Source organism: Polypterus senegalus, chromosome 11 (genome assembly GCF_016835505.1).
Source record: "Polypterus senegalus isolate Bchr_013 chromosome 11, ASM1683550v1, whole genome shotgun sequence".
Classification (NCBI taxonomy): domain Eukaryota; kingdom Metazoa; phylum Chordata; class Cladistia; order Polypteriformes; family Polypteridae; genus Polypterus; species Polypterus senegalus.
In genome coordinates, this window is record NC_053164.1 from 127,119,855 (window position 1) to 127,140,635 (window position 20,781).

At 36.7% G+C, this 20,781-nt stretch overlaps 1 protein-coding gene across 2 annotated transcripts in view; it reads left to right on the top strand.

Annotated features, from left to right (window-relative positions):
• The window catches only part of pdlim2 (PDZ and LIM domain 2 (mystique)), a 158,930-nt gene that overhangs the window by 17,763 nt on the left and 120,386 nt on the right, over positions 1-20,781 (top strand). For both annotated transcript variants that reach the window (XM_039769618.1, XM_039769619.1), the window contains exon 2: positions 20,000-20,150. In XM_039769618.1, the coding sequence (XP_039625552.1) occupies positions 20,058-20,150 (93 nt within the window). In that variant the 5' untranslated portion in view covers positions 20,000-20,057. The remainder of the gene's footprint in view (positions 1-19,999; positions 20,151-20,781) is intronic.

The window sequence follows — 20,781 nt, forward strand, 5'->3', positions numbered from 1 at the left end:
GTATAAACATAAAAAAATATATATTTAGGAAGAGCTATGCTTCATCCATCACAAGATAAAAGGCAAGAGGGTGGAAAACTTATACCAGGAGAACCTTTGGATGTCCATGGTAAACCGTTAAGCTCTCTCTTGGGATGGATACTGACTATAAGTACAGTGCAGTGTACGATTACTGTAATTGAATAAACATTTCTTTTGGCATGCATTCCCATGAATCCAGAGACTTCTAGAGATGAGCAGTTGGTAGATAAATCACCCCAGAATAATGCACTTGGCTGTTTAAAAGAGAGACACTCAGAAGCTGGGCCCATGTTATCCTCATATTGTGCTCTGGTTGCTAATCATAGAGAAAATTGTGTCTGTGTCTTTATATTATTCTTTTATTTTCAGCATTGAACTACAAATTGCTAATCATAGAGAACATTGTATCTGTGTCTTTATATTATTCTTATATTTTCAGCATTCAACTACAAAGTGACTCATAATTGTAGTATTTAATACTTGAGTGACATAGTTGGTAAAACTTGCTTATGTACCTATTAACAAGCTGCATCTTTTACCCTGGGGCCTGATTATTTTGGGAAAATGTTAATAATTAACTATCATTAGGCTATTGTTCACAAGATTACAAGATACACAATGAAAATGAGTAATGACATTTATTATTATAGTAAATTATTGTGGCTACACCCTAGACCAGGGGTGCCCAATGCATTGATCGTGATCGACCGGTAGATCGCAAAGGGAGTGCAGGTAGATCGAATTGCATTCAAAAAAAAATTTTTTTTAAATGATTGTTTATCATATATCCTCCCTATGCCATTTTCCACTTGATTGACATACAGGCCAGTCTGAGCTCTCTCTTCTTCTCACACACTGGTCATCAAACGCGCGAGCTACTGCAAAACTCTGGATGTGATCTAGTTAGCCTTCCAATTTATATCGACTAAAGAAGGGATTTTAAAAAAAAAAATTGTTTAAGGAGGGTATGGGCTGGATGTGGAATCGGAAGAGGATTTTTTTTTTTTCCTCACAATGTCACAATCGAAGTGCGTTTGTCTGACATCCGAGGTTCGATCCCCGATGAAGGGTGCAGTGGAGTGTGTACGCCTGATAAGCCCAAAATAGGGCAAAGCACGTGTCGCATACTCTTTGCATTATTTGACAGTTAACTATATAACATTCTATGATCTGCTTCTCGCAACTGAGAGGGCACCCGTGGCGCATATCTGCCGACTTGCAGACTAACCACACTCGTTACCTGGTAGGTAACCACCCATATAATCAGTTTGTGATTTAGACTTCGAATGATATATATATATATATATATATATATCAAAATATATATATATATATATATAATATATAATATATATAATATATATATATATATATATATATATATATATATATATATATATATATATATATATATATATATATAATATAAAATTTTTAATGTAGATAGATCATTTTGACCTGGTCATTTTACAAGTAGCTCGCAAGCCGAAAAAGTGTTTGCACCCCTTCCCTAGACGTGTACTACTTTTGTTACTGATAATAAATATATTTTTAGCATGATAGATACTATGGTTTGGGATATGTGTAACTGAGTTCACTTTGCACTGTAATCTGGGAGATAATCTTTGGTTCTTGTTCACTACATATAGTGAAAGTGGATATTTTAGCCAGTGGAGCCAGATGATAACTCTGTTGACTCATTGGCTAATTAGGCTTCTGACTGTGAAGGTGTCTTTTTCTGTGGCAGGCTTATTTAACTTAAGCTCAGTTTCATATGTATTGTGGCAATTTAGTGCTCAGTTATGGAAATGAAAGCTTTAATAATGCGTTTAAAAATATTGCCTTTTTTAGTTTTTCTGTTGTGGTGTTTAAAAGATGAGCATTTGCACCTTTAGCCTCTCATTTGTTTGTGAACGCTAACATGACAAAGAATCCAAAATAATTGCTGTGTTTTATGTTCTACCATTAGTGCAATAGTTAGTGTGAAAGAGTGTAGACCTTAGATTTTCAATGAAAATGTGTACACATTTTTTTCCTGGCTCAGTGAATGTTGCTCATCCCACAAAGCTGTGCTCTGAATGGATTTCAAGTCATCACTGCTGCATTAGCTACAGGATTGTGATACACAGATGATTAGAAGAAGGGCAAAAAATAAAGAAACGCAGAAGACTGAAAGTTGGCTTTGATGCTGTGTGGCAATGTAAACCTGAAAAGCCACATTGGGTAAAAAAAAGTTTTACAAAGTGTGCCATCTCTTACATTTGCATATACTGAGGTCTTACATTCTGTAGAGTCAGGTGGCAGGAAGCTGCATATGTCTATACAGTGAATTGATTTTTTGGAGGCCTTGGTGCTATAATAAAAAGGAAAAAAATACTAAAAAGTCATAGCTTCATGTACTCAAGCATTTAGTTGAAATTTCTGAATATATCTTTGACAATGGAAATTTGTGAACCACTAATTAAAATGACTTGTCATTTCCACCCCAATAAATCAGGGTAGAATGTCCAACCATTCTTGAATAATACTTGGTGTTAATCTAGTATTTTTTTCTATTGGGAAGCAGCACCCAGGAAGGAGTGTCTAAAAATAATGTGTAGACTTAAATATTAAACAGAATAGAGAAAAACAAATTGTGAAAGTATCCATGGAAAACTGATCCCGGTGTGTTACCTAAGGGGTGAATATTATGAGCAGTTAGCTAGGCTTCCATACTTTGCATCAGGAAGGCACTCTGGGTTTGAATAACATTGCATGGTATTGTTCATTTTGCAAATAAATCTTTAATATTGATCAGCAGTATTGGTATTTATGCTGACACCCAAAAAATTGCATGCTTTCAGTAGACTGTAGTGTGCAGCATCCTTGCAGCAATAAAAGGGTAGCAATTCAAAGGAGAGCAAAAGTTAGATTATTCTCCCAACTTTCACTGGTGAATGCATAGTTTAGTACAGGATACTTGAGTAAAGCTGTGCCCATGTCTTTGTTTCCTCTTTCTTAATAGTGTTTTGTCAAATATAGCAGTGACCTTCTCTATACCTTCTTTACAATATTGAATAACATTTAATGATATACTTAGAATTGGGCAACACAGTGCCACAGTGGCTAGCATTACTGCCTTACAGTGTGAGAGCATATGGATTAATACCTGGCCTGGTCAGTTTGGGTCATGTTTTCTTCAGCTCACTCTTGTTCCCTCTCCATAAATATGCAATTTAATTTATTTGGAAACTTAAAATTGGCCAAGTGTGAGTGTGGGGGGGTTCATGTGCATAGACAGGTTGTTGCCATTTCATTGACTTGACGTACTACCTATTAATCACATATATTGTATAAACAGTACATTGTAGCTTTGCCTTTTCACCATTGGTGGAGTTGTATCACATTGTGTACAAGGATGGGGTTATATAGAAAGATGCAGCCATTTTATTTTTATTTATTTATTTATTTTTTAGGAATTCAGTTACTTGTTACTTTATCATTTCTCTCTATGGACTGAAAAAATGTGGAATTTTCAAAGCTGTAGGGAAGAAGGCACAGCACTGAAGACTGTACTTGGAATGTGCTCTGTCCTTGATTAGCTTTTTATACTGCCTCCTGAGAGTATCTTTAAACCCTCGTGATGCCCTTCTCTCCAAAAGACTCTTCATGGTGGCCACAACTGGACTGCTTGGTAACCACTCCCTGTGGCTGTCTGTCCCACAATGTCCCAAACATCATGCCCTCTGCAGTTTTATTTTGGTGTTACCAATTTAAAGGTGGAAGTGCCGTAGTCTATAATGAAGCTTTATGAAAGGCTTCTATTTGCTTGTTAAAAGCAACATTTACTCGTCTGGGTCTGTCATGGGAACAGTGGCAGCACTAATAAAGAGCATTGTTTAGGCAAAGCTACAATTAGCAGCAGAAGCAGACGGCTGGGTGGCATTGGTAATAGAAAGCAGCTTCTCCTGCAGAGCATGGCATTTGCAGGCACTCTGCATGAGCTACTGAAGGCTCACACACAGGAAGTGATGACATTTTTACCACATCCCCTTGAGAAAGCATTCAGACTGACTGCAGATTTTGTGGTTTGTCATCTTTGTTTCAGGCCATCACCATGACATCATGAGGAGATGTTTCTGCTGATCTTGTTAAAGGCAGAAATGCTCAGTCTTTCTGTAGTTTGGAACCACCATGACTGATAAATCCTAAACCTTCCAAGCCCACCACCCACCATTTTTTCATCTTTTAGAAGGATTATTAATTGAATCTATATCATCTCTGTTTTTATCCAACTACTTGTGGTGTCTCTGTTCCCACAAGAAGAGCTTGTTTGTGTACTGCAGTGGTGAAAAGAAGAAGTGGAGTGATACAGCATGTCTACTCCTCCTGTTATGACCGTGGGAGACTGAGTGGAACAGGAGTATAGCAATACCCATGATTGGTTTAAATTTTCTTTTGTTGACTTTGCACCTTTTGCATACCTTTTACTCTTTCGCCAACCATACATAGAAGGCATTCCCTAGGTAAGCTTGCCTTAATAACAGTTCATGGTAGACCACAGTGGCCAGTCTCTCTGATAGCTCTCCAAAGTCCAAACTACTATCAAATTTGTAAGATGGCACCAGTGCTTGTGGTCAACCAACCAGCAAAGTTTGTCGCCTGAGCCTCACCCATGATAGCTATTGGTTGAATTTAGAAAATATTCTGGAGTAGGAGCTAAAAAATGTAACAGGAACTACAAATGGCCTGAGTTCCTGCAGTGAGAATGCTACAAAAGTTCCTGAGATTCTAAAAAGTCCCTGGTTTCTGGAAAATATTCCTGCATTGCAAAAGCATCCTTACTATAAAATTCATAAATTCTCAGAGAACACTGAGTGTCAAAATTTGGCAAAAAGTGCATTTTTTTGTTGGTCAACATGGGCACATGTACTCTCAAGTGGTTTTATTAGGGTTTTTAATTTTTATATTACTGCAAGTAATTTGTAGCTAATAGATTCAGATGAAAGAAAAAATGAACATATGGCTCCATGGTGAATTTGAATTCTCCCCTTTTAAAATTGTTTAGACTGGGAGCAAAACAGACACAATACAAGTCTATAAACGAAAATAATAAATGTTAAGGTTACTCGTTGAAGAATACCAAAATCCCACTTGTTAGTTCATTAAACATACTCTGTGTAAATGCAGAAACTGGGAACAAGAAGTTTAATTAAAACAAAATTTTTTAAGATGTATATCCAGCAGACCCCCGTGACCCTGTGTTGGGATATAGCGGGTTGGACAATGACTGACTGACTATATTAGAAATTGGCTGTAGTGAAACTTGTACCCTCTCCATCCTTCATAAACTGAATGGAGCAGCCACGCTTTATTGTCTCTTGTTTCTTTTTTCTTCCTATCAATATTTTTGTTTACTTTTATTTTATTACAAACTGTTTCAGAATTTATATTTGTATTTAACCCCAGCTGAAATTATGGAACAAGGATCAGAAGGAACAAGGCAGATAGCGGGTGGCTTGCTGAAGGCTTTAAACTTTGACAAACTATGTGGACTAATGGCTTAGGCACATAACTTTAAACTCCAAGCCCCCACCTCAGTCCTCCTCCCTGATTTGCAAGATGATCCTGAGCAAGCTGCTTAATTTGTCTAATTTATGTTTTTGTAAAGCACCTTGGGGAGGAAAGAGTTCATTATGAGTACGGTGACCTAGTAAAATATCCACCACAAACTGATGCGCTATAGCTGAAATTTGTTTTTCAAATGGCAACTTTCACCTCTCTATATCAGTGGTTTTCAAAGTATGGTGTTCTTATCCACAAATCCACACAGTAGTAAAATAAGACGTCTGGGAGTGATTAGAAAAGCAATGACAAATGTCTCTTTGACAGCTTACTGTCATCAGGACAAAGTTGTGAGTTCTACTCTTTTTTTTTTCACGGCTGGCTGGACATTTTCAGAGGTCCAAGGACCTTCATACTTGTGAGTATTTTATATGCTGAGCTGCTTTCCTGACATTTGGTAATATTTGTAAATGTAAGCTTGTCCAGTCTTTAAAAAAATCTTGATGAAATCATCTGAATTTATTTTTTCACACTTTTTTCAGCTTGAAATTGAACTTCAGTTTTCATTTGAATTGTCACCAAATGTGCAATGCTGCTTAACTCATACCAGTTACAAAGAATGTGAGTCAAACAAATAAAAAAGCCCTCTCATATGGCATATTAGCCAATCAGTGAATTTATGTAATCAAAACTGAATTACTGTGCTGGTGGTACCCAGATGGTCTTCTCATCTGACTTAAACTCTCATTTTTTTTTTTTTTTTGCAGCTGCTGAAGTCAATGAGCTTGTATGATCACTTTCTAGCTGTGTACCATCAATCCATCATGCTAGTTTATTGCCCCATAATGTGTACTTGATTGTTTCAATTAAAATTATGAATATCTCTCTTAATAACTACTACATGATGCTAATTAAACCTGAAAAAGGTGAGACAGTCTCTTGTTCCTTGTACAAAGTGTAAAACTAAAGGGGATAGGGCTTTTGCATCTAATCTGTGGAATTCTTTGCCCAATTACATTGAGTCACCCTCAATCGAACTGTTTAAGACTAGATTGAAGACGCATTTATATTCTCTAGCTTTCCATGACCTTCAGTGATACTGGTGGTTCCTACCTCTTAGTCATTTATTTTGGCTTAATTTACTGCTGGTTTATATTGTGTTTTATTGTATTTTTATTATATTTTTTTTGTTTATGTTTCTTGTATTTTTAATTGTAAAGCACTTTGACTACAGCATTACAGATGTTGTTTAAATGAGCTCTGTAATAAATTGACATTAGCATGATGGGACCTGGATATTCCAACAGTGGGTGGTGTGTGTTGTGCATTGGTACGTACACCTTTCATCCCCCTCTACAATCATTGTAAAATATTCTAGGGAAACTATGACAAGCTGTACTGATTATTGCATCATAATGCCCAGTATCAGAACCAAAATGCAAGTGAGAGAACAAAGTCACTGGTGTGAAGGAAGCAGCTTTAATGTAGATTTTAAGATCCAAGAAGAAACTCCTTCTTGTCTGGAATCTTGACAAAAATAATTTTAGTGGGAATAGTGAAACCAGTTGGGATGAAACTAAGTGACATCTTGGAATGCTAAGCAGTTCTTAGTATGGGAGTGAAAAAATTAGCAGCCCCACTTATTTCAATTAAAATCGGATTCACTTAGTATCTTTATTAGATGTTATTTATTTTCTTCCACAGCCATTAAAAAAGATGAATTCAAATGCATCTTTCCTTTTCACATATATATTCTAATTTATCCTCTCTCCCCTGACTATTTTAATGTATACAAGTACCCTCTCTATTTGGAAATAATGTTGAGCCTACACATTGCTTACTCAGGATGAAAGTGACACAAAAATGTAAGCTGCACTTTGACAAACTGGAGAATTATGCTAGCATTAACTTCTTTTTTCTGGCCTTGGATGATTCATGTGGCTCCTGTAGATGATTCCTGTTTAAGTATGGGTATAATCAGGGCTGTCTCAAGAGTATATTATGCCCTTAGGCAGTGATGGTTGCAGGCGCCCAAAAAGAGTCCCTTTTTTCATTTGTATGGTTAGATCCAAAACTGAAATTGATTAATTTTTCCTCTTCGAGATTGATGTACTTGCAATTGCAATGGGGGGAGATTGGGGTGCATCTAAAGAACTGCTGGAAGGGGATGATCTGCCTGGATGTGAGGCGAGCTCATGTAAGGGTACCTTCTCAACCTATTCCCAAAGCTAACAATGGGTATAATATGCATAACTTTCTTTTGCTTTGTTGTCATTTTACTTGTATATTTTTATTTTATTTATTTTTTACTGTGTTATAGGCTGATATTGTGTGTGCTTTTGTTTCTGTCATCATCCTTCTAACACTAGGAGGCAGAGAAAAGGCAGTATTTAAAAGTCAAAATCAGCAAAGAAAAATCTCTACTTAAAAATTAAAGTGAATGTTGTTAAAGCATAATGTACAGTATATATCGTATTATATAGACTTCAAACTTGGTTTATGACATGTAAATGATGTACTATGACATGAGCTCTATCTTGTGCCATGCAGTTCTCTATATGTCAGTCAGTCATTTTCTATTCTGCGTTGTCCTGAACAGGGTCACAGTTTCTGCTGGAGCCCATTCTAGCTAGCATAGCATACAAGGCAGGAACAAACCCTAGACAGGGTGCCAGTGCATTGTAGGGAACACACACACACCCCGACCACACACTTTGGTAAATTGCCAATCCTAAATTGGCTCTGAGACCCTAAATGTGGCGTCAGTCTCTGGTTTTAACTGGTGTGAAGTGAGGTGGAAGGTTGTTGGATGTCAGTGACTACATTTTTGGTTTTTCTTAAAACATAATGATAAAGTCCTGATGAAAAGAAGATTATACCCACTACTTTACACATTTTTCCTTTGAAAAAAATCTGAGTTATAACTTTTTTTCCTCCAAAATAATTTTCACCTTCGTTTTCACTACAGTTTAGACCTTTTGGCTTTATATTTTCTTACAAACTAGTATCTGTCTGTAGTGATTCACCAACATATGTGGTAAAAATGATAAACTCTTCAAAATCAGCATGGTAGAAAATGTATGTGTCGTAATGATGATTATCCCTGTAAATTGCCATCTCATAGGCATGTGAAGATCAGCCAGATTTGCAGCATTTTACCCAGTGGTTTCAATACAAAAAATGACTTGCTGTATGATTTAAATCAACTTGGTTATAAAAGGCAGAAAACTGTCAGTTTTGTAGTTTGATTATTACAGTATTTGAGCTTGAAAGAGCTTATTTTGATGGATAGTAAAATATGCCATAGTGTGTGTGTGTGTGTGTGTTTTTACACTGCAATATAATGATGTCTAGATTGTTCCTGCCAAGTGGGGTATGCTTCAGCTTCCTTGCAACTCTGCACTGACTAAACAAGTTGAGAAGATGGATTGATTAAACAATACAACACTATATATTGTAATAATTCATTCATTTCTGTTTTGCATTTTGTTGTGACTTAACATTCTGTTCCATAATGAGTCAGCTTGATATGGAATGCCATTTGTGTCATCATTTCTCTGGGTATTTCTCACCAACTATGGGCAGACCTGGTATGTCACATATTTTAAGTTTTCTGCAAATTGAAAAATGATGTAACATCATTTTCTCAATCTCTAGATTTCATTTTTTCTGAGCTTCTCATACACAATATTGTTTTTTTTTTTTTTTTATGAATCAACAACACCAACCATTTAAATCACACAATCACAGCATTTACATCACGTGATCGTAATCCAACATTTTCATTGGTAGGTGGTCTTTCTTCATTTGTCAGTGGAGTTGCTAGATTTTTGTCTTGCAGTTTGTAAAATACTGTGTACATACTTGCTTCTTCCATTGAGCTGTGACCGGAATGAACACATATTTGGCCATCACTACTGCCTTATATCATCAGGAAAAACCTAGTAATTCCAAAAACAAAAGAAAAACTCAATTTAAAAAAAATGGCATTTACTAGGTTTTTCCATTGCACATGAGATTTGTGTCAATTACTGAAATTAAGATATCACGCTTGGGTTTAAAGATTCCAGCAAATGGGAACTAACGTAAAAATCACATGTCAGTGATGTAGTCATTGTGCATATAAGTCTGCAGCCAGTGACAGTTATTCGGCACAAGTTCTTCCATCAATTTTTGTAAAGCCGAAATTGGTCATCTTTAGTTATAGTAGTGTCTTTTTGGTTCACATAACTGATGTTTTTCAAAGGGTGTGTAACATTAAAAATTAAGCAGTTCAAATATAATATATGCTGTATTAGGGTTGTGTGGCATACTATTACTATAAAAGTACCAAAAAACTCAAAATTGAAAATGGTTTGGTACAATCATTTTGAGATTTTCAAGATTATAAATAAAAGTCAGCTTTCTACTCAGACCTATCCCTTCGATACTTGATAGGAAAAAAAGCATGCTTAGACATGCTGTAGACTTCATGAAACCACATAGTTCAATGCGATCAAGACTTTGCACAGTGGACATCTTATTGCTTTGACACACAGCTTATGTTATCGAGGGAAGTGGTATGCAGTGTGGCACTCTAAGGTGGCATACAGTTACCATTAATTGATTCTGAAGTGTTTTGGTACTGGTACTGAGATCCAAAAGCTGGTATAGATATCAAAGTGAAAAGTTTAGTATCAATCCAACAGTAGTGTATATAACAATGTGTAAATCACATAATTTCATTTTCATGCATGAAAAGTTGCTGAGAAAAAGAGTTGTCTATGCCTTATTCTGGTGTACACAATAGTAACTGATGGCACTGAACCAAAATTAAAAAAAAAAAAAAATGAAATTTAGGCTTGCCCAGGGAGCTACGATTTGAAAGGGGACATACATTAAGCAAGTCTGAATGATTAACATGGTTGGCTTCCAAAATAAAAGCACTAGGGCTATGGATGCTTAGAAAAGCTAATGCATTACAAGGAAGAGGAGTTTAGGTGGATTTAAATGTATTGACCCCAATAAATGAAACTAATGCCTTAAAGACTTTCTATTGAATCAAAGTGGATTTAAGTTGTTTTTTTGTTTTTTTTTTCACTTTGATCAGCATAAAAAGACTCTTTGATGTCAAAATGGAGAGATTCTCTGGAAAATGCTCTAAATGTATATAAATCTAAAACACGATGTAATTGATTGCATAAGTCTTCACTCCCTTTAATATCACATGCTTAAGTCATCACTGGTGCAGCCAAATGTTTTTAGATGTCACATAATTAACTTAATGGAGATCACCTGGCTGTAGTCAGGGTTTCAATTGATTGTAGTATAAATATGCCTGATCTGGAAGGTCCAACTTGTAGTGAGTCCTGTTGTGGCCTAACCTATATAAGCACCAAAGAAAACAGAAGAACACTTCAAGGAATTCAGTGAAAAGGTAATGGAAAACCACAAGTCAGGGGATGGATAAAAGAAAATATCTAACTAAATGAATATCCCTAGCAGTTATGACTTAGCTTTATCACAGCTGGATCAGGCTGTCCACTAAAACTGAATGACTGTGCAAGAAGAAGACTAATGAAGGAGACCACCAAGAAACCTATGGTAAATCTGAAGGAGTTTCAAGCTGCGGTGGATGAGACTAGAAGGACTGTGCATATGACAACAGTTGCCTGCATGTTTCAGCTTTCAAAGCTTTATGTGAGAGTGGCAAAGAGAAAACCACTGTTTAGAAAAACACAATGATATTTCGGTTAAAGTTTGCCAACAGGCACATGAAATACTCCAAGGCCATCTGTGTCCGATGTGGTTGTGAGCAGAATGGAGCACCACAAGGAACAGTCCTGTGTCAATTCCTCTTCATTATGTATACCTCAGTCTTTAAATATAACACCAGGTCATGGCACTTGCAGAAATTCTCAGATGATTCTGCAATTATGGGGTGTATTGATAAAGGGGAAAGAGTATAGGAGTCAGGTGGAGAACTTTGTTGATGCAAAGCAAATTGTCTGCATCTTAACCTCAGCAAAAACAAGGAAATGGTTACTGATGTTCACCACACTAAAGAGCCTGTACTCACGGTCCATGTTCAAGCATTGGATAAAAAGGTTGTGTACTTCTATAAATTCTTTGTGGTCCAGATTAGTGACAGGCTAGATTGCTCTCGTAACACAGAGAAACTATATAAGAAAAGGCAGTGCAGAGTCTTTTCTATTTTCTTGGAAAACCGTGTTCCTTTAATGTGAGGAATGTAATCCTTTTATATATTCTACAAGTCTGTGATAGCCAGTTCAGCTTTCCACTTTCCACACTGTGGTATGCTGGGCTGGTAAAATCACTTCATGAGAAGCCCATTGAATCAGCAAACTATTTAAAAGAGCAGGTTCGGTTATGGGATGCAATATCGACCCTGTAGAAGTAGTTCAGAAGGAGAGAAAGAAAACAAAACTGCTTTTCAGTATGAGCAATTCACACATCTTCTCTTTGACACACTAACATTGAGTACTTCCAGCCAAGGAGTTATATTACTAGTTTTATAAAGACAGACATATGTGACTGCCTTCTCTTAACAATTTGAATCATATCAGACCCCCCCAGTTGGCAATTAAAGATGCCCACATTGGACTGACTATAGGCTAATGAAGATCCAACGAAGTCTCCTAAGACACGTCCTTCTCCTTCCTTCCTGATGCACATATTTTCTCTTGCATTCTTTAGGAAATTGAATGAAACTTTTTTCATGGTGGTTTGTGACTCACTTGCGTTGCCTAGAGAAGTTGCCCAGAAACAATAGGCACATTAGTGTCTGATGCAGAGGCTCTCCTAAAAAGTCTTTTGATTTGATAATTTTCTTTTCGCATTGAATGTGCCACTCCTAAGGTGCATACATAACTTACTGACCTTTTTAAAACATCTGAAGTACAACAGATGCCTTGCCTCCTCCCAGAATTCCTGTGCTGGGCACATGTTGTGGGAAAGATGTACTTGATATAAGTTCAGAGCAATCTATGTGTATTTGTGCCTATTTCACATTTGTCATTACATCCTTAATGCACATTTCCTCTTCCTAGATGATTTTGATTCTTCTTGTTAAAAGAAGCTACAATAGTACAACTAAACGTGTGTGTATTATATGCATCACTTCAAGAGAAAACAACACTAACTTGCTCATATAGCTTCCCGAGTTCAGAACATGGACAATCTACTTGCACATTTGTTCTGTGGTGTAAACCACCTTGTGATTAAGTATGTAGTTAATGGTCCAATTTGAAGTAAAGGTTGAATTGAATGATTGGCTGGCCTCTGCAATGCTGCCCCATAATTCCAGGTTCCTTGGTTCAAAACCTGATCTAAAGCTGTCTATGCACAGTTTGTTTATTCTCCCCATGTCTGCCGGGGTTTTCTTTCAGGTACTGAAGTTTCCTGCCATATCAGGTGTGTGCTGGCAACTCTAAAATGGTCAAATATGCATTTTTTTTCATCCGACCTGATTCATTTGGTAACCCAGTCAGAGTTAAATTGCTTTATGTGGCACCTTATGGCCTTAGAAAGTGGATTCAGAAAATTGGAGATTATAATTCTTCCATTGTGTTTGTTTTCGTACATCTCTTGAATATGAAAGAAGGTATTTGATAAGTTGGTGTTTGTCATCTGAGATGACACAACCTTCTGTGCTAGCTTTGTCCTTAAACACGGTCTTAGAATCAGGCATTAAAAATGTACTCTTGCGTTACTGTTGAACTGATGGAATTCAGATCTTTATATTGGCCAAAGCAACTTCATTAACAGTGCAGACAAAATAAAATAAACAGATTTAAAGTAATACTCCACCCAAAAAAGCTAAGACTTTTATGTTACCCTATATAGTGTGTAGTGTTGGCTAAGAAGGAGAACATCAGAAAAAAGTTTATAATTTAATAGAAACCAATTGGCGACCAATGCTGTACAATGGCAAAACAATGCGAAAAATGTTCATGGGGAGAAAAAAAAAAAACATTCTTATGTTATTAATGTAGAATACTCCACTTGACTATTATCCAGTTGTATGCTCAAAATGTGCAAAATGCATGCAGTTTTTTGCTAAAATTAGTATTAATGGTCACAGAATGAAAAATCAGTGTACAACATAAACAGGAAAGGCATTCCCATAATACTGTGCTTCTGAATTGAATACAGGACTCTTGACTATTGAGCGAGGGGAAAATACATGTTTTTAATTCAAAAGTACAGTATCATGGGAATTCCTTTCCCATAAAAAAAATATAAAGAAATGTCTTTTTGGTGGTGTATTAATTTCCGTGTGGGAAGAAATGCTATGTGAAACACCTCAGCAGTAAGCAACTAAGTAGAATTTTAAGACTTTTAATTATCGTATGCATTTAGAAAGATGAAATGGTGTATTTGGGTAACTTTTTAAAAAAGGGTTTGTATTTGTACAAGGACATGCATATAAAAATAAATGGGTGATCTACAAGAGGGCAGATTTAAAGATTTACAGCAGGTTAATGGAAGTACTCCTCCAGAATAAGAATAGCACCTAAAATATGAATGTTAAACAGCACTTGAATTCTTGGTCAATGCAGTCATTCAAATAATTTTGTCTTTTGTGTAATTATTTACTCTCATTCTCTATCTCCTCTACTCAATTCAACAATGTTTTTGCTTGTTTTATTCCCTCATCCCCTAAAATAGACTCAAACCTGTGCTATGCTGCATTTGCCCCTTGTTGAAGTGATAAGGGTGCTTTTAACACGTGATGAGACATGTTGCTTGCCTTCAGGCTTCCCTGTGTTCAAAGAATGTAGTTCCACGCCTTCATGCCACTAATAGCAGCTAATCACTGATGATTAGGTTACCACATCCATTCTTAGCCGCACCCATTCATTGCCAGTCTAGGGAATATGCCCATCTCGTCTAGTATTGCTGTTGGGTGGTGTACTTTTTAATAGTATGTTTACAAAGGAGCAAATCCATCACTGTTTATTGTCTATAAGTTACATGGCAGAGACCAACTGATTCTATTTTCTAAGTGTGCCACCCATACAGTGGGATTTTCGGAACAGGTGTAACTTCTTTTATAGGATTGCCCAATAATTCCAGCAGCAGGCTCCATGCAAATGGTCACTTTAATTCTGCTCTAAATTCCAGCCTTCTTGGGTAGTCCTTCTCAGATACAGCCATAACAATACAACACCAAAGAAAGCCAATGCATGGCTACTTGTCTGCAAATCATTTCAAATATTTTTGTTTGTTTTGGAAAAATAAAAACCTTGTTTTATTTCTTAAATGATACTGTATATTGTGATATTACTGTAATTCATAAAGCAACTGTGTATTCGAGTGTAATGATGGTACAGTGGTTACTGCTGCTACTTTCTATGTAAACTTAAAATTAGTGGTAAATAATAAACTTGTATAGGTAAATTAGTAGTTTAAGATTATCTTGGTATGACGTTAGGCATAAGTGTGTCCTGCTATTGATCTCCCAGCTACGGATCATTCTTGTTTATCACCTTGCTGACAGGAAAGGCTCTAATTCCTTCAACTTTCTCATGGAAAAGGTAGGCTTAAAATACACCAATTAATGGAATTATATCCAATTTTTTGATGATAAAATAAATCATTTTTGAGACAGAAAGTTATGGTCCACATTTGACTTTTAATATTTGTGTCTACCAGAGTGTGGCAATGTATTAAACAATGGTCATAATTTCATGGTACTCTGACATTAAACTTGAGCAAAGTGTAAACTACAGTACAATTGATATTAACAGTGGTATAACTCGTTGGTGTCTAATATACAGTCATATGAAAAAGTTTAGGAATCCCTCTCAGCCTGCATAATAATTTACTGTGCTTTCAACAAAAAAATAACAGTGGTATGTCTTTTATTTCCTAGGAACATCTGGGTATTGGGTTGTTTTCCGAACAAAGATTTTTAGTGAAGCAGTATTTAGTTGTATGAAATTAAATCAAATGTAAAAAACTGGCTGTGCAAAAATTTGGGTACCCTTATAATTTTGCTGATTTGAATGCATGCAACTGCTCAATACTGATTACTTGCAACACCAAATTGGTTGGATTAGCTCGTTAAGCCTTGAACTTCATAGACAGGTGTGTCCAATAATGAGAAAATATATTTAAGGTGGTCAATTGCAAGTTGTGCTTCCCTTTGACTCTCCTCTGAAGAGTGACAGCATGGAATCCTCAAAGCAACTCTCAAAAGATCTGAAAACAAAGATTGTTCAGTCTCATGGTTTAGGGCAGTGCTTCTCAATTATTTTCTGTCATGCCCCCCCTAGAAAGAAGAAAACATCTTGCGCCCCCCGCATGACTACAAATAGTATCATTTGTCTATAAAATTGTTATAAGTACACCTCTGCATAACACTGTATCCTTATTAACGTATAAGAGAATAAAAAAAGAAAGAAATATGGACCAATTTACAATAAAGAATAGCTTTATTAAATGTAACAGAAAAGATTTAAAGTGCATTCTAAATTCAAAAAAAATTTAAAAGAAAAATAAAAAAGCATGTTCCCCGAGGTCAAACGCGCCCCCCTTGACGGAGGGGGGGCGCGCCCCACTATTTGAGAAGCACTGGTTTAGGGGAAGGTTACAAAAAGCTATCTCAGAGGTTTAAACTGTCAGTTTCAACTGTAAGGAATGTAATCAGGAAATTGAAGGCCACAGGCACAGTTGCTGTTAAACCCAGGTCTGGCAAGCCAAGAAAAATACAGGAGTGGCATATGCGCAGGATTGTGAGAATGGTTACAGACATTCCACAGATCACCTACAAAGACCTGTAAGAACATCTTGCTGCAGATGGTGTATCTGTACATCATTCTACAATTCAGCGCAGTTTGCATCTGTACGGCAGGGTGATGAGAAAGAAGTATGCAAATGCTCATTTAGACAAGCCAGATTCATTTTGGAGAAGTGCTTTGGACTGATGAGACAAAAATTGAGTTTTTTGGTCATAACAAAAAACACTTTGCAAGGCGGAAGAAGAATACCTCATTCCAAGAAAAACACCTGCTACCTACTGTCAAATTTGGTGGAGGTTCCATCATGCCGTGGGGCTGTGTGGCTAGTTCAGGGACTAGGGCCCTTGTTAAAGTTGAGGGTCGGATGAATTTAACCGAATATCAACAAATTCTTCAGGATAATGTTCAAGCATCAGTCACAAAGTTAACGTTACGCAGGAACAAGAAAATTACCAAAAACATAAAATCTACAAAGGCATTCATGCAGAGGGAGAAGTATAATGTTCTGTAATGGCCGTCACAGTCCCCTGACTTGAATATCATCGAAAATCTATGGGATGATTTGAGCAGGCTGTCCATGCTTGGCAGCCATCAAATTTAACTGAACTGGAGAGATTTTGTATGGAAAAATGGTCAAAAATACTTCCATCCAGAATCCAGACACTCATCAAAGGCTATAGGAAGTGTCGAGAGGCTGTTATATTTGCAAAAGGAGGCTCAACTAAGTATTGATGTAATATCTCTGTTGGGTTGCCCAAATTTATGCACCTATCTAATTTTGTTATGATGCATATTGCATATATTCTGTTAATCCAATAAACTTAATGTCACTACTGAAATACTACTGTTTCCATAAGGCATGTCATATATTAAAAGGAAGTTGCTACTTTGAAAGCTCAGCCAATGATAAACAAAAATCCAAAGAATTAAGAGGGGTTCCCAAACTTTTTCATATGACTGTATCTGTTAGGTCACAGAGTTACTGTCATCTGAGCAGTATTAATAAGCTGCCAGCAAATATGCTTTGTTTCATTTCATATACTTATTCAGGAATTGGTTAAGAAAATACATTTTTGGAAACTGTGGATAATAAAACTAGTTAGACACAGGATGAGTATGACAAAGTTTGACAAAGAAAAAGACTCCAGACAGGTGGAATATTTGTATCGCAACGTTCACATAAACTGTAATGGCCAAACTAAATACTGTAAAACATGTTGTGGTTAAAGCACAATATATAATCTATGTAACATATAACACCTGATACATATTTACATGTAGCACAACAGCTGAGTGAAAGATTGTAGTTGTGAAGATTGTAATGTGACATTTACTTCATGCAGGTAACTTTGACAGAAACATCCCTATAGAAATGAAGTGGGATTTCTCCATCCCCCACACTTAGATCAATTTAATCTCAAACTGTTATGTATGCTATGAAAAACATGCAAACAAAGTTAACAATGGGAAATGGTCTGTCACTTCTCATTGCTTTAAATTACAGATAAATAGTGACTCTTGGTTTCTGTTGCCTGTCTGTCTGAGAGGAGGGGGTGTGGACATGAAGCAAGATCTCTTTAGGTTCACCTACTGTTAGAAAACAATAAAGCAAAAGACATTGTGAAATGCAATACAATTGTTATTTTTTAAGGTGTATTAATGATGCATTAATTGCCAGTATATTTTTTATTTTATTTCTCCTTCCCTGTAATAGTGGGAATGACTAAGCTCCAGTTAGCTTTTTTTTTAGTAATAGGTAAATTTTATGAATGCACATTTTAGTAGGACTTTGAAATGATTTGGATTAAATACTGATGATGTCTTCATAAAAATAATCATGCATTTATTTTAGAAAATACATTATCCCGTCTAATGAGATTAGACTTGCATTTTGTATTCTTTCTTCTAGTTATGAAAGCAATTTTATTTACAGCCATAACAGCTGGGGCATTTTAGAGTATTTTTTAAATGATTGGCCTTATTTAAACGAATAAAAATTATAATCTTTTGTGTAATTCTAAATTCTTAATAATACATCCTTGCAGAGGACTCTATAAAACTGACTTGTGCCCCATTTGTTACTGCTCTTTTACTAGCCCCTGCATTACTGTCATTTTTGGTCGTTTGCCTTGCTGGTACTGGGTTGTGAATGAGATTCAAAAATCTATAAATAAACAGTGTGCAATCTCAGTGAAAGCATTATTTCTATTATAAAGAAAAAAATGTTAGTCTTTTATTCATATTTGTTTAAAAATTATAGAGGGATTACTGTGCACTTACAAAATTGCTGCATGAAGCTTGCTGTATTGTCTTCGTAATAGATCAGTACAAAGAATACAAATGACAGTGCTGATTCCAGACTTAAAATATTATTTTTTTTCTGCATTGCATGACTTATGAGCTCTAGTGTAACAATAAATCACAAACTGTTTTGTCTGAAAGTATACCCCCATGTCAATGTTGTCCTGTTTTCCTCAAGTAATGTTAATTAGCCATGAACTACAGTAAAAGCTGATGTGGAGAAATACTGCTACTCAACAGATAAATATTTCTTAAGCAGCTTTTAAAACAAACTGATTTCTGGGTGTTTTGGAATCCCAAAATTAAAACGAGACTGTGTAAGATGAATAAAATAGACCATATTTGAGTGTAATGAGGACTCTTTTAGTCTTGGTTATGAGCATGGGAATCCAGTACAGGTAGTCCCCGGGTTACGTACAAGATAGGGACTGTTGGTTTGTACTTAAGTTGAATTTGTATGTAAGTCGGAACAGGTACATTATTTTAATAAATGCTATTGTTGACCAAATGTAACCAAGTGCTCTGTCAATGGATGATGGAGTTTCACCTCTCTCTGACCTTTTTATTATTTCTACCTTATTTTCAATGGTGATGGTTTTTCTCTTCTTTACTGTATCACCAGCACTTGCATCAAATTTGTGTTTCAAAGATATTCTTGAAGGGTGAAGACAAAAGGTTAAGATGAGCTGTTCTGCACAGCACTGTACACGCTATCACAGCAGGAAGGCACCCGTCATCAACACGTCTGATGTACCGACAAGAGACAACTTCCTGATATGTACATAACAGTACAAGTAGGCTTGCTATTGAGAATGAATGGGGGCGGCAAGGGGCGGTTCACCATCCGCCCACTACACAGTCACCTCCACTACAATATGCTGCCTGCAGCGTCTGCCCACCGAGAACGAACACGGTGCGGCCAAAGGCGGGTAGTGAATTGCCCACCACTGCCCCATTCAACAGGCATCCATCCGAGGGATGCGAGCAGCAAAATCGCCTCCCTCCAGCCTCCGTCCAGCCACCGCTTGCAGCGACCCCAGGCCAAAGATGACGGAGCAGCAGTTACTGAGGCGTGTGTGTCGCAGCTGCGGGCCTGTTCGTAAGTCGTAGGTCGGATGTCCGTAACCTGGGGACTACCTTTATATCAGCAATTAGCATTCTAAGGGATAACGGACTAGAGAATATAGCGTATATAGAAATTTGTCTGCATATTGACGACCTCAAGGAAAACAGTGACCTGTTGATAATGTTGGAGAAGAAATGTTCAGCAGAGAGCAGAAATGATAGAGGATTTTGCTTTTATATGGTGTGGCAGTAATGTACTAAGGAATATATGAACCACCAAAGCTCCATAAGATTTTTCTTAAACCATTGTTTCTTCTTTCCAGTTTTTCTGGTGTCAGCGTGGTGTGGAGGAGTTTTTGAAGCTGCGGCCCGTAACCTAGGATGGCTCTCCAAGTGAACCTGAAGGGTCCTTCTCCTTGGGGCTTCAGAATATCAGGAGGAAGAGACTTTAAAAAACCCATCTCTGTCTCCAAGGTAACTGTTGTTACAATCATAATTATTCAGACTAGGAATATACCTTATTTCTTACATACAGGGTATAAAGTTTAACTGAGCATAGCGATAGCTGGACGAAAAGGGCAGCTTGGTGGTGCAACCTACTTTCTGTTCCTGGAAAAGTCACTATCTATGACTTTCTGCCTGTGGTAAAGTCAGATTTCTCTAAATACTTCTGTGTCAGCCATTCCAAAGGCAGTACATGTTAGGTTTATTATAAATCGAAATTAATGAAGTAATGTCTGTCAGTTTGTAGATATTTGCATGTGTAAGCTTTGTAATGAACTAACCTTCTTTCCCTAGTTGCTTTAGCTGAATTCACAGTGAGCTGGATGTAGATGACCCACACCAATTGCAGCCCGCATCGAAAAATGATTTGCTTCGTTTTTTTCTTGCACCTGAGTGCTGTGAAGAAGAAATGTAACTTTAAAATGCCACTGTTGTCACAACTTTAATTTCTGTAATTGACTTTCTAGACTTGGGCTTGTTTTCCTTGCTCTGGGACTCTCCCCCATAGCTTCTGATTAGGTTAAAAGAGTATTCCAAGGGGCTATAATCTTTGTGCAATGAAACACTATGAAAAGTCTAGCTATGAACATTTCCGAAATAT